Raw genomic sequence first — 13,507 nt, forward strand, 5'->3', positions numbered from 1 at the left:
ACTTGTGAGCTTTGCACCTGGCCTTGGGTATTTGGGGGGGGGGGCGGCGGGCAGGGGTTGGTAACGTGTAGCAGTGTTAGTCTCTTAGTTATGTTTGACTCTTTGCAACCCATGGACGGTAGTCCCGCAGGCTTCTCTGTCCATGGAATTTCTGGGCAAGAATACTGGAGTGGGTTGCCATTCCCTTCTCCAGGGGATCTTCCTGACTCACGATTGAACCTGGGTCTCCTGCATTGCAGGAAGATTCTTTGCTGTCTGAGCCACCAGGGAAGCCCACAGGCAGCTGAGGTGGGAACAAGTCCTCTGGATTTGCGGAGGTCAGCTGTGCCTCCCGTGAATCGGCTTTTTAGAGATTCATCCTCCCCGGGCAAGAGCTGTAAGCAGCAGACAGTGTCTCGGTGGACAGTTGGGAGCCATTCAGGGGCCAGGTGTCCCTTCTGGCTGTGAGGGAATCACTCAGTCCCCTTTACCAGTCCCGAAGTGCTTAGTGGCAGACCACGATGGCACTGTCCACTGGCCCTTGACATCCACCTGCTATAACTTGGCTCCAGACAGGATGGGACTCAGCCTGAAAGCAGGAAGGAATCCATCACAGTGCTGCCTGTCCCTCAGGTGTGTGTTGGGAAGGAATGAAGTCTGTTACTGCGAACGCTGACTGATAGGCCTGACTAAGGGGCTGACACCTGGCATGGAGCGCTTGGCAGCCCATCCTCATGGGAGAAGTCAGTTGTTTATTGCTTGGGGCAGCCCCGTCCTAGGAAGACAAAGGACCCTGTGTGATCCCTGGGCCATAGGAAGGAGACTGGGACAAGTCAGAGCCCCTGAAACCACACTTCTGCAGGGCAGTGGATCTTTTTTTGGGGGGAGAGGGGGGCTGTTGGAACAAAGCAGGCTTTAAGAATAAAGAAGAAATGATGTTGTAGTTTGTTAATTAACTGGCTGGATCAGGCTTCCCTGATAGTTCAGTTGGTAAAGAATCCGCCTGCAATGCAGGAGACCCCTGTTTGATTCCTGGGTTGGGATGATCAGCTGGAGAAGGGAAAGGCTACCCACTCCAGTATTCTGGCCTGGAGAATTCCATGGTTTATACAGTCCATGGGGTCTCAAAGAGTCGGACATGACTGAGTGACTTTCACTTTTTGGCTTATTACTGAGGCTCTCAAAATTAGGATCATCCCCAGCCACTTGCTCCTTATGGAAGACCCTTCTCTGTCCTGGCTTCCATCACATGGTGGCTCCTGGATGCTGCTTTTGTTTTTCTGTGTGATGAGGGCAGCCACGGCGCAGGTAGCGTGAAACAACGCAGCACTGTGTATCTGGAGACTTAAATGCATCCGACACCTGACTCTCGCCTTCCAACTTATAGCTCTTGTGCATTTCCCTGGCACTCGCCAGCCCTCGGCTCCACAGAGCCCCTTGGGGTTCTTAACTTGAAGCATCTTGACCTAGAAGCTTCCTGGCTAGACTTCATTTGATTTTCCATATTCATGATTTTACTGCCAATGAATTCTTTTCCATTTCTTGTTCTAAGTTTAAGGCTTGGTGTTTCTCCTGATACTGGTTTTGTGTGCCAGCTCAACGTTGTGAAATCTAGCTAGAGGGGGGCAGAAGGCCCCTCTATTGATGATGGATGAAGGTGCCATGCCAGGGAATAGGTCACAGTGGTGCATTCCTAAGTGGGCCTGTTAACACTGACATGGAATCTTAGAGCTCCAGTGGGCATTGAGTAGGAAGCAAAGTCTCACTGCTTTTGTGGCTTCAGCAGCCAATTCCTCCTCCTCTTCCTAACCTTGCTGTCACATCAACCCTCAGGGGTCTCCACTCCTTGCTGGGTAGCACTTCTGGAGGTTCTTGTGGGAATTACATGAGTGAGTGGTTCAAATTCTGTTTGCCTCCTCTGCTAGTTCTGTGGCTTTGAAAGTCGTGGAACTTCTGAGCCTCAATTTTCTCATCTGTAAAATGGGGGTGATGACATGCTTTTCCTGTAGCACCATTGGGAAGGTGCAGTAGGTGGGTGGTGTTTTAAATAATGGGACCCATGTGATTGCTAGTCCTGTCATCAGGGGGTCCCACACCTTCTTTCACAGCTCTAAGCTGAGACATGCAGAGTCAGCCCAGCCCTGGCTAAAGGAGTAGTTGGTCCTCTCCTTTCCTTCAGGATAGAGATTTCAAAACTTCCTTCAGTAGCTACTGTTTAACGAGCTTTCTGGTTGCTACAGAGAGGGTTTTCATACCTATTTCATAACAGGTATTCCAGGGGCAAAAACTGGTCAGTGGGTAGTTACATTAGCCCCGGATATACTGACCAGCAGAAAGTGCTTCCTGCAGGACTAACACCAACTCGAGGTGACTCCTTCCAGGCATTGAGAGCAGGTGGTACCCATGGCTGCCAGCTGCTGGGGTTGGAGCAGGCACATTCTGGCCTGGATGGGACACCTTAGAACTTTGCCACATCAGCGTATTTGCCATGTTCTCTGCAACCCATCAGTTGCCCTCTGCCCCAGAGTTGAAGAAGGAAGCTTTATTGATTGTTTTTTATTCTGGCAGGGGGCCTGGCTGAGAGGTGGCTGGGGAGAGGGCTAATATTTGATCTCTTGTTTAGTCTTTGGTGTTGAGTCTATGATGTGGGCAAAGAGGATGTAGACGTGTTACAGATAAGTGTGTGACTTACAGCGTTTTGTAAGAGGGTCTCTTCACCGTAGCTGGAAATGATTCAGGTGAGGACAGAGGGCAGAAAGAAAGCTTGCTGCTATCAGAGTGTGGGCAAGTAAGCATGGCATGAAGATGTAAATTCAGCAGTGGCAGTCAGGGTGCCTAGTAATTGAACTAGAACTTAGCAAGATTTTGATCAGTATGTGCTGAATTGACATAATAAGAAACAGTCTGAGTTACTTATATTTGGAGGTTTGTGATTCTTAACATTGCGTGTGTGCATGCATGCATGCTCAGTTGTGTCCAATCCTTTGCGACACCGTGGACTGTAGCCCACCAGGCTCCTGTGTCCATGGAATTGTCCCGGCGAGAATACTGGACTGCAAATTCTAATGTAAGGAATCTTCCTAGTTTCTCTTTAAGCTCACACAGCTTCAATTACTGGTCACCTTTTTAAACAAAAGACCTCTGTTGGCTTGTATTATGCCTGTTCTCATTAAGATGAATGTAGAAACACCAACACATCCTTCCCTTTTGAAACAGTAGTTCCACTAGAATGCATTTATGAATTCCCCCACCCTTAGAACACCCCGCTGTTGCGTTCGGGTCTTGTGTTTGGTTTCTTTTCATAGTCAGAGGAAGCTAGGGCAGAAATGACCTATCATAATAAGGATGTGCTCCCAACTTCAAGAGCAGGTTTGAATTGGAAAGGCAGCATCTTGAGTTACCAACACGTCTTTCACCATAAGGAGATCAGATGCAGGTGGCAAGTGGAGAAGAAAAGGCTGAAAGGGGGTAGTTAGTGTTTCTGTGGGGAAGTTTTTCTGTTCCTCCTTCTGAGAAGAGAGAGATGTGGAAGTAAGAACATCATTGCCTTGGTCTGGAGGGAAAGATCATTCCACAGGGGTCATGTCTATTGATTGTGTTGTAATGATTAATCCTCTATCTGTGGGGCATCTGGTGCTTGGCCTATAGGGTGTTTGGGACAATCGGTTGAATGGAACATGTGCTTTGGCCTCTTGGGGTTGTCAGGTCACAGTGCAAAACCCCCAAACTGCCGCAGTGAAGTGATAATAAATAGGAATGGAGATTCCTGGATCTTGATAGAACTTCTCCTTTTTCTTTCTTTCTTCCAGAGCCTCCCTCTTAGAGAATTTTTCAAACAAAGCCTACAGGAATTCTGTCCGTCCCAAATCAGTGTGCAAATCACAGGTCAGAAGGTGCCCCAGACATATTCTCTATTGTCTCCGCGTGAAAGTGCTCTTTTTAAAGATAAACATTGGATATTGTTTTAGAGGAATCATTTTGGAAGTTGCGCTTTACTTAGAAAAGGAATTCCTCATTTTGTTTGGTTCAATATTCATTCTGAACTAAAACTGAAAGATGAAGGATTTAGTTCTTTAAATTTTTACATTTTGGCCAAACTAAACAAAACCACCTTGAGTGTGAAGCATCACTGAGTGATCAGTGGGCAGTGGGCAGGGCTGGCCTGAAGTCTCACATCTGGCTTGGATGGTGAAAAAAGAAGAATTCAGATTGGAGCCTTTTGTGATCTGGGTGACTATTTTGAAGCTTCTCTTTAGATGCTGCTGCTTATAGCAAGGAACTATTCTCTAGACTCACTTTTATTTTCAGGGCCTGAGTTTGCCTCTAAGAAAACAAATGAGGTTTTAATGTCCAACTGCTCCTGTGGTTCATTACCAAAGGGAGGCATAACTTGTTTGCTCAGATGGGCTGAAAGCTTTTGCTTCTGCTTGAACAGCCCCAGGAATCAGGCATCTGAGAGATGAGCATGTTAGGTCTTTCTGGACTTCCTCTTGAAGTCAGGTTTTTTAATGGTGAAAGTTGATAAAACCATCAACATTATTACTGTGGACATTTTTCCATGTCTGTGCACAGCTTTTGCTTCAGTCTTCCTAGTGGTCTGTACGCTGTCTGTTGTGGACATAATTTATCTAATTGTCCCCTTTTGCTGAGTATTTAGCTTATATTCATCTTTTGTTTTCCAGTTACAAGAGAGGCTCCATTGACAAACTTTGCTCACACTTGTTTGTTGGCCACCTGGGTTAATATTTTTCTAGGACCTGTTTCTAGACCTAGATTCACTGGATCTTTTTGGATACCAACACCTTCATCCTAAACAGCTTCATTCTAAGCACTGCTGTCTTTGGGGACTCCCCCATGGTTTGGTTTTTTTTTTTTTTTTAGCTTTTTTGCAAATCATTTGGGGAAAAAAAAAATTAAATCAGAGTTCCATCTGTGTAAGAAGAGGGTATATACAGTCCTGGGCTTTTTTTTTTTTTTAACATTTCCAACACCCTCTTCCCATGAAGGGAAGCCAGCTCTGCAGACACCAGCTGATAACCTCGCATTCCTGAAAGATGTTGCATGGGCTCTAGCAAGTGGCAGGGTGCTGAGACTCGATGATGGAGCTCCCCGGCATGAGGGTGCTCAGCTGTGTTTACCCCAGCGCCTCAGGAGGGAGACTGACGTCTGAGTTTTGCATCAGCCTGAAAACCAAGCACAATACAGGGAGGGACCTTGTGCCCGGAGAGAGGAAAGCCTTAAGCCTTCATGTAGTCAACCGGACAAGATAAACATGCTTAACTAATTGAGAAGGCGGCCTTTCCAGGATCCCTGGGACTAGATCTCACCCTGAGATTGCCACCTTTGCCATGTTTCTTTAAAAAAAAAAAAAATTAAGGTAAAATATACATAACAGAAAGTGTACCATTTCAGCCGTTTCCGAGGATACAGTACAGCGGCATTAAATACAGTTGTTACTGTACCACTCTCCATCTCAGAACTTTTTCATTGTCCCAGAGCCTTTTCACAAAAGAAAGGGCACGTTTGAACCTAAAGTCGGCATGCCTTTGTGACTGCCAAAGCGTTTTCACGTCCAGTTTAACTTTTGGAAGACATAGAGATGAGGATATCATAAACATTTGGGGTGTAAATAGCACATGGCCCCGCTCCTGTAATTTGCCCAAGAAGACCTAAATTGACACCCAGCTGGTAGAAGTCACTCAACTCCCAGCCAAATAATACCGTCTATGACATTAATTAAGGAAGGCACCATGCCTCCGCCCGCTTTGGGCTTCCCAGTGCATCCAGCCTCAGCCAACGCTTCACCCTGCATCTCCGCCTCATCGAGCAAGCACAAAGGAATTAGTGGTGTTTTGCTTCTAGCATTTCACATAGTGCAGCCTCCCTAAGTCACTGAGGAACCTCAGTGCTGGGGAGAACATTTTGGCTTTTCCCAAACCAGCTTGCTCCCCAGACTTTGCTCTCTCTGCAGAGACACACGTATGTTTTGGAGGAAGTTGGCTCCCCAGGCCACTTCCTCTAGACCCCCCCGAATCAGATATCCAAGCAGGAGGAAGATGAGGCTACATGTAGGATGGAAAGAGAGCAGCAAACTAGTCACCTTCTACCAAAGTGCATTTTTCCTTTTTTAAAGTAATTTCTGGTACCCAGCATCCCCCAGTCCTTTCTGGAAGATGACAAGCAAAATCCTGACTACGGATGCCTTGACTGTTTCTGAGAGAGCAGCACTCCTTCTCATCCTATGTCCTAACTGTCCCTTTTCCTCCAGATTACTTTCTGGTTCTGATCTCCTTTTGTGCCAGGCTCGAGAAGCGGGAGGAAGCTTAAGGAAAAGAAAACTCAGAACCCAGTTAGATGTAGCCTGGCTGGTTTGAGGGCATTCAGCAGAGTCTTGACAAGGCAATGAACTCATTCTACTAATTGTAATTAGCGTGAGGTCTTTAGCAGGTTCTTGGGCTCCTCAAACATCAGAGGCTTTTGATTGGTTCTCCTAATAACCAGGCCTCATGCTAACTGGTTTAGTGCGGATTTTTTTTGTTTTTTTTTTATGCAACAAAAGCCACCACCGCCTACTCTTGAGAAAAAAAAGTGAGGCTGGGCTTTAGGAACAAGAATTCTCAGTTGTTTTCATGTGTCCTCCAAATTGCAGAATGTTCTTTCCCTATTCAGCCCCTTGGAGTTGCTAAGAAACTGCCATTTCAGAGGAGGGGTAATTCAATTTTGATTTTAATTTAAAGACAGGGCAGGCAGGGTTCTTCACGTTCCTGAAATGAATGGGTGCCCGAGAAGGAGGAGGCTCGCTCTTTCCAGATCGGTCCTGGGCATGCACCATGATTGGAGTCTCTTGGTGTTTTGCTGCCAGACAGCGTGGCTTTGAAATGGTTCTTTGTGGCAAGCGCTGCTGAACTTTGTGAGAGAAATACTTAGAAGACCAGTGTGTGCTGGGAAACCGGCGGCTCTGGGCTTGATTAATTTATAGGTGTAATTTAAGAAGCTGGTTCTCCTTCTGATCCCGGGGATGTGTATTTACGGAGCCCATGGACAGGAGGCCTCTCTGCCCAGTGGACGTTTTTTATGGCCTTTGCTGTGTTAGAGCAAAAGTTGTAGATCTCTTACAAGCAAACATATTATTATGTCCAGAGGAGGGACGGGCATGTTATAAAGTTTCAAATGGTCAATTAACAAAGATTTATTCTTTGTCACTCAGGTATTTTCTCTCTCTCCTTCTCAATAATTACCCCTTGGAATGAAACAGGCTGTTTTCTTCCTGCAGCCTTGGTCCCAGCTCCAGAGTAGGATTTGAGAGAGCTTGTCTTGAAATTTAGACTCTTAGCAGCTGGGCCTTCTGCTTTGGTAAAGTTGACTCGTTTGGAGTACTTGACAAAGGGAGTGAGACGGAGAATGCGGGGGAGAGAATGTGTTTTTTAAAGCACTCCAGGCTGTGCTTACTACACGTTTATTTGGTGGAACCTCACTCCAGCAAGGCAGCCAACTGTCCCATCGGCCGCAGCCACACCCTTTGGACTGCCTTCCGTTCCGTCTAAATTTGGAGCTTACACAGGGACCTCAGAATCTCTACTGTAAGGGTGCTCATCTTCTTTCCGGCCCATACACTGTATATCGGCAACCTGCTGAACTCAGAATATGTATTTTTAAACATTTCAGTAAAAACACAGAGATGAGATGCTTGTTAGCTTTTCTGTACATGTATTTTGCTCCCCTGGTAAAGAGCAAAATCTGGTTTCTATAATGTCTGAGAGTTAAACATGCTGTGAGAGACCCCTTGCCTAAAAGGAAGTCCTTCCTGGTAGAGGAGATACGACTTCTGTGATTACAGAAGAACAGGAGATGGGCCAGCTCTGGGTTTTATTCTCTCATCCAGAGATAACTCATCGACTGATTCTTTTCATGGGCTTCCCTGGTGGCTCAGTGGTAAAGAATTCCGTCTGCCAATGCAGGAGACGTGGGTTCGACCCCTGGACCAGGAAGATCCGTGGGAGGGGGAAATGGCAGCCCACTCCACTATTCTTGCCTGGGAAATCCCAGGGACAGAGGAGCCTGGCAGACCACACAGTCCATGGGGTCGCACAGAGTCGGACACGATTTACCAACTGAACAACAACAAATTCTTTTTATATCAGCTTGCTGCCCCCCAAAAGTTGCAGACCCAAGGGTATTGGTGGACCCCCAGGGCCGAGGAGAGCACGTTCGTCTTGGAGGGGCTTCGTGCCCACTCTCCTGTCCCTGTCCTGCTTTCCCAATGCCTGCTGGCCTGGGCCTCAGAGGGACTGCCCGTTTCCTGGGGGCTGCCCCCCAGCCTGCTCTTCTACCTGCCACCTGCACCCTACGTTCACCCCAGTTTCTCGGAAGTTAGAACGGGAGGCCAGGCGCTGTCATCCTCTCACTAGTGATCCCCGTTCTTGGGGGTCTGATGGACACAAGGGAAGAGTGGCTGCTGAAGGATCTGAGAAAGGCGAACGCCGTTCTTGGCAGAGCCTGGCATCCTGGGATCTCTTCCAAGATGCTTCAGGCCTCATTCTCCGACTTGTTTAAGGGCAGAGAATAAGGTTGCAAAGGAAATCAAAGCCTGATGTGGAGAAATGAAACATGAGGCCTACTGACTTTTTAAAAACATTTTAAATAACATTCTCTAAGGTTTCATTTTATACTGAAGGCAGCTGTAATAAGTTTTGGAAGGCGGTATAAGGTTTCGATTATAGAGCGATCCAGCTTGCAGTTTTTGTACCCAAAGTGAGAAAGGGCCGAGGGGGGAGAGGGGGTGGCTCAGAGGTTATTTTGTATAAGGTGAGAAAATTTGAAAGGATGAATTCACCACTGTAAGCGGTAACATTTGGTATGCTGTAATTTGCAAATGCAATAACATGAAACCATTGCGAAGATGGTGCTTTTTTTTTTCTCCCTTTTTTTGGGTGAACATAGTCCGGATAGCAATGGAATAACTTAATAACTGGAGCACAGCAGCACGTTGACCACAAGTAAAACAAGACTGCAGCTCCATCGTGGGCCCTGCCAGTGTTGCCCCAGTGATGAAGTTCTCTGCTGAAGGCTGGCGCAGATCAGGGCTGCGGTGCCGTATGAAAGCCCTCATTGTTCACAGCATCATTATTTGGTATTACGTGCACAATGTTTGCTTGTGAAACGATTTATGAGAAACAAGCATGTTGAAGAAAGGGGACTTGGTTTGAAATTCAGTTGATCTGGCTTATGACATTTAAGATTTTATAGTACCTTTGTTTCTAAGAATAAATATTTAGGTCCACTGTAAATATTTATCTTTTGAACACGCAAACACACGCATGCAAAACTGGAAAACTGAGCCAGAGAAGGAACTGATACCTAACATTCACTTCTCTGTGGGAAGGAGTAAAGTGCCTCAGTATTTGATAGGTGCAAAGGAGCCTGTTTTGAGAGCTTGGCCGACAGCGTCCAGCCTGCGGGACCAGCGTCCCTTGGGCTGTTAAGTCTCTTAGGAGGAGGCCTGGTGGGGAGAGTGTGTGTGGACTTAACTCTATTCGTTTCACGTGCATGGGGTGAGCTGGGGTTGAACCAGAGCTCTGTCCCTGCTGGCCACTGGCAGGTCCCTGCTGCATCCACCTGGCCACCAGGCCTGACCAGGAGGCTCACAGTGGCCCATCACTGGGATGGTGTCTTAGCCAAGCAGTGACTATTTCTAGTGATGCTTGAAAGGATGCCAGCTTTGAGATTTTCTGTCCGCAAGACTAGGAGCTTTGACTTCTGGGCTCTTTGCTTAGCCCGTGTGGGTGATACCATGGCAAATGAATGCCTTCTTTGGGTTCTGCAATCCTATGTTTTTAATGTAAAAATAAAGGTGTTTGTGAAGTGTTGGAAGATTCTAGAATGAAATGTGCTAAAGAGTAACAGCTAGCACTTTTTCCTTTTTTTTTTTTTTTTTTTTAAGTTTTTAAAGGCCAGCCACAGGCTTACGCAGTAAAATCAATTTGCACATGGTCTGGCTCCTGTCCAACAAATTCCACTAAATGACATTTTAATCTGAAAGCCCCAATATAGAAAGGCTTAGATAGCTGTCATTCTAATTTGCTGTTTCCAGTGAGATGCTTGGGGATGCTCAGGTGTGGTGTGGAGACATGTTCGGTTTATCGGGCTGGTTGGGATGTCCTCATTTCCCTTGGTGATGTTTTAGGCTGGAGGTTAAAGGCAGCGGTACCCACAGTGTGGGGAGGGAGACAGGGAGCAGGTAACGTGCAGGTAGGTGGGCACGGGGTGATATTTGTGCATGGACTCTCTTTTTGTGTGTGACTCTTGACCGAGCTGTTGTGCAGGGAGGCCCTGGTCCCTTTGTGATTATGTGGACTATCTTCGTGGACAAGATCATGCAGCAGGCTGGTCTGTTACTCTATTCTTGAGGAACCTTACGTAGTTGTTCCTACATCTTGATGCGGTTGCCTCGGCAGGGTTTCTGCAAAGACCACCCCTGAACTGGAAGGTTTCCCTAGGGAGATGCAGACAAGTGAGGGTGGAAAGTAATTGCTAGCTTACCCACTGTGGGGCCTCCTTTAAGACAGTCTGAGACGGCGCCAGGATTTGTGAACCAGTGTTGCTTTGTGTTTCTTTTGGTGCCACATCTGAATAAGCCGAGAAGCGTCTGCCTGTGCATCTAGCGTGGGACACACAGTGACCCCTAGGACTTACCAGGGAGATGAACGGGGCGTGGGACAAAGAATGACCAAATGGAGTGAATTCCACAGCAAAGGGATGAAACCAGTTGTTCGTTACTTTGGGCTTTAGATTTTAGTTTATTTTCTTTTCAAAACAAGGGCTGTAAATCTTCCCCAGAGCATCTCAGAAAGGTGCGGGGAGACACTGCCTATAGGTGCCATTTTGGAATTCAGGGTGACCTCAAAGTTAGTCCTTGAGATGTTAAGCTGATGATCAAGGTGAGTTTCTGAAATAGTCCCAAATGGAATAAGAGAAGAGGCACTCTTTCCCTCACGATTTGTCTTTTAGATCCTCAAAATAAAATCTTATTCCTGTTCATTAGGTGGCCATGGACAACAATGACTCGAGAGTGTAGTAGGTTCTTTTCTCAGCTCTCTAAATAAGCACTCTTTTTACAAGGGTCGTGCTCCAGCCATCTCCTTTGAAGTCGTTTTTTGTTATGCATGGGGCCGTGGTGTTATTTCAAAAGAGTCAGCCAGCAGACTCGAGGCTTTTTTGGCTCGAGTTCACTAGCAGCCTTCTGGACGACACGACTTATTTGTTCATCTCTCCGTGTCCTGTCCCCACTCCCCCTTCCTTCTGTGTCTCCACCAGAGCGATCACCACACCGGCCCATCCTCCAAGCCGGGCTGCCGGCAAATGCCTCCACCGTGGTTGGAGGCGATGTGGAGTTTGTCTGCAAAGTGTACAGCGATGCCCAGCCCCATATCCAGTGGATCAAACACGTGGAAAAGAACGGCAGTAAATACGGGCCCGACGGGCTGCCCTATCTCAAGGTTCTGAAGGTGAGCAAGTTCTGAATCCAAAGATACCCACGACTGGGCTTCCCCTGATGAGTCTGGCGCAGGTTCATTGATTTCCTTTTGAATTTGAGAGAAGATGACTCTCCTGTGTGTTCAGTACAGAGTGTGTTTGAGAATTAGCAGATCATTAGGCTTGCTAATAAAATCTCAGAAGGGAGCCGTGGGGCAGTGGGAGGACTACTAAAGTTGGAGTCAGAATAGTTGAGCTGTTTATCAGCCCAGAGATCTTAGATGAGATGTTTAGGCTTAGCTGCACATCTATAAAAGTGGGGATCGTGATAATATCTCCCCTACAGGGCATTGTGCAGATCAATGGATTGGAGTAGCTGGAAAGAGCGTTATAAACTCTAGGTGTTGTAGCAGCGTTTATTGTTCCACTGATGTTGTTTTCTCTTAATATGATGTTAGATTAGACTTTAGTAGCCACCTTTTAGATACAATTTAGATTTTCCTTTTAAAAGGAATCCCTTAACCTTTGAAATTCTTTCACACGTGGTTTAGATGATAAACTTGAGAAGGTATTTCTGTACGCGTGAAATGTAGAACAAGGAAACCTTCTTTCCCTGTGTAGTTCTTCTTTGGTTCCTTGCAAGACCCAGTTTTAATAGCACCAGCCTCTTTACTTTTTAGATCTGTCTTACTCTTCAAGATGGGGATAGCAACCGGCAGCCAAGTCTGCACAAATACTTCTGAGCACACTGCCTGCCACGTCTCCCACATTGAGTTGCTCACAGAGAATGTCCTTAAGAAGAACAGTCTTCCAGTAGAACCATAGGTAGCTCAGCTCAGAACACTAAACCACTAAAGTGTGCTCTCCAGCTGCAAACACCCAGGATCCAAAAAGCTGGAAAGAGATGATCAGCTTGGGGAACTGCGGGCTCTTTCTGCAAGGGAATTGATCACACCCTCCCTCCCCTCTCCACTGGGTCACTTCCACTGTCCACCAGTTGACTTATTTTTCTTCCTTCTAAACCCACAGCCCTTTGATGCTGCTGTTTAGATGAGATGGAGGTGGTTTTTTGGTGGTGTGTTGGTGGTGGGACCTTGTGAAGTCCTTCTGGGTTGGCCATTATATTGTTCTCCTGTGTCTGTTCCAGCACTCGGGGATAAATAGTTCCAATGCAGAAGTGCTGGCTCTATTCAATGTGACTGAGGCGGATGCTGGGGAGTATATTTGTAAGGTCTCCAATTATATAGGGCAGGCCAACCAGTCTGCCTGGCTCACTGTCCTGCCAAAACAGCAAGGTAACAACGTTTTTGTTTGGTTTTTTTTTTTTTTTTTTTAAAGAAGGCTGGATATAGAAGCTGAAAAGACCTGGTGCTTTGGGAGATTGCAAGCAGCTTATAGGGTGATTCTGTGGTCTTGGTATATTCATCATAATCTTTCTTCCGTGATGCAGCTGGTAGGATGCCAGCAGCCATGGAAAAATACCCACACATGTTCAAAGTGCTTGCTCTAATTTCTTTTGAAGATTGCCCTTCGCCCCCCACCCAGTTTTGAAGTTGTTCCTTCTGGTTTATCTTGTTCAGGCTGCACATCTCCCATCATTACTGCACATCAGCACTGTTGCAGACACACACCGGTGTGCCTGTTGCGTTTGTGGCATTTGCATAACAGCAGAATTTGATACCTCCTCAGCCCCAGATTTTTAGAGAAATATTGGCACAATATCATTGGTTCAACAGAGTACTGTTTTCTCTGTTACCTGATTGATACTTATAGAATACTGTCCTTGACCTTGTTATCCCAAGTTCAAGGATAGTCCATCTCCGTGAATAAATGTACTGCTGATTGGCTATTGAAGACAGCAGGTTGCCTTTCTCAGTTTTTCATATGAAAGTGATATGAGTCAATCGTGTCTGACTCTTTGCGACGCCATGGACTGTAGTCCACCAGGCTCCACTGTGGAATTATCCAGGCAAGAATACTGGAGTGGGTAGCCATTCCCTTCTCCAGGGGATCTTCCTAACCCAGGGATCAAACCCCGGTCTCCTACATTGCAGGC

General features: G+C 46.5%; 1 protein-coding gene across 10 annotated transcripts in view; it reads left to right on the forward strand.

Moving 5' to 3' along the window:
- Positions 1 to 13,507, forward strand: part of FGFR2 (fibroblast growth factor receptor 2) — a 101,833-nt gene that overhangs the window by 52,992 nt on the left and 35,334 nt on the right. For 8 of the 10 annotated variants that reach the window (XM_081534637.1, XM_081534676.1, XM_081534648.1 and 5 more), the window contains one exon: positions 11,293 to 11,483. In XM_081534637.1, the coding sequence (XP_081390763.1) occupies positions 11,293 to 11,483 (191 nt within the window). Of the gene's footprint in view, positions 1 to 11,292; positions 11,484 to 12,598; positions 12,747 to 13,507 lie in introns of all 10 variants that reach the window. The other 2 variants (XM_081534632.1, XM_081534659.1) reach the window with 1 other exon arrangement.

This window comes from Giraffa tippelskirchi, chromosome 2 (assembly GCF_054371585.1).
Source record: "Giraffa tippelskirchi isolate mGirTip1 chromosome 2, T2T-mGirTip1v1.2.pri, whole genome shotgun sequence".
Lineage (NCBI taxonomy): Eukaryota > Metazoa > Chordata > Mammalia > Artiodactyla > Giraffidae > Giraffa > Giraffa tippelskirchi.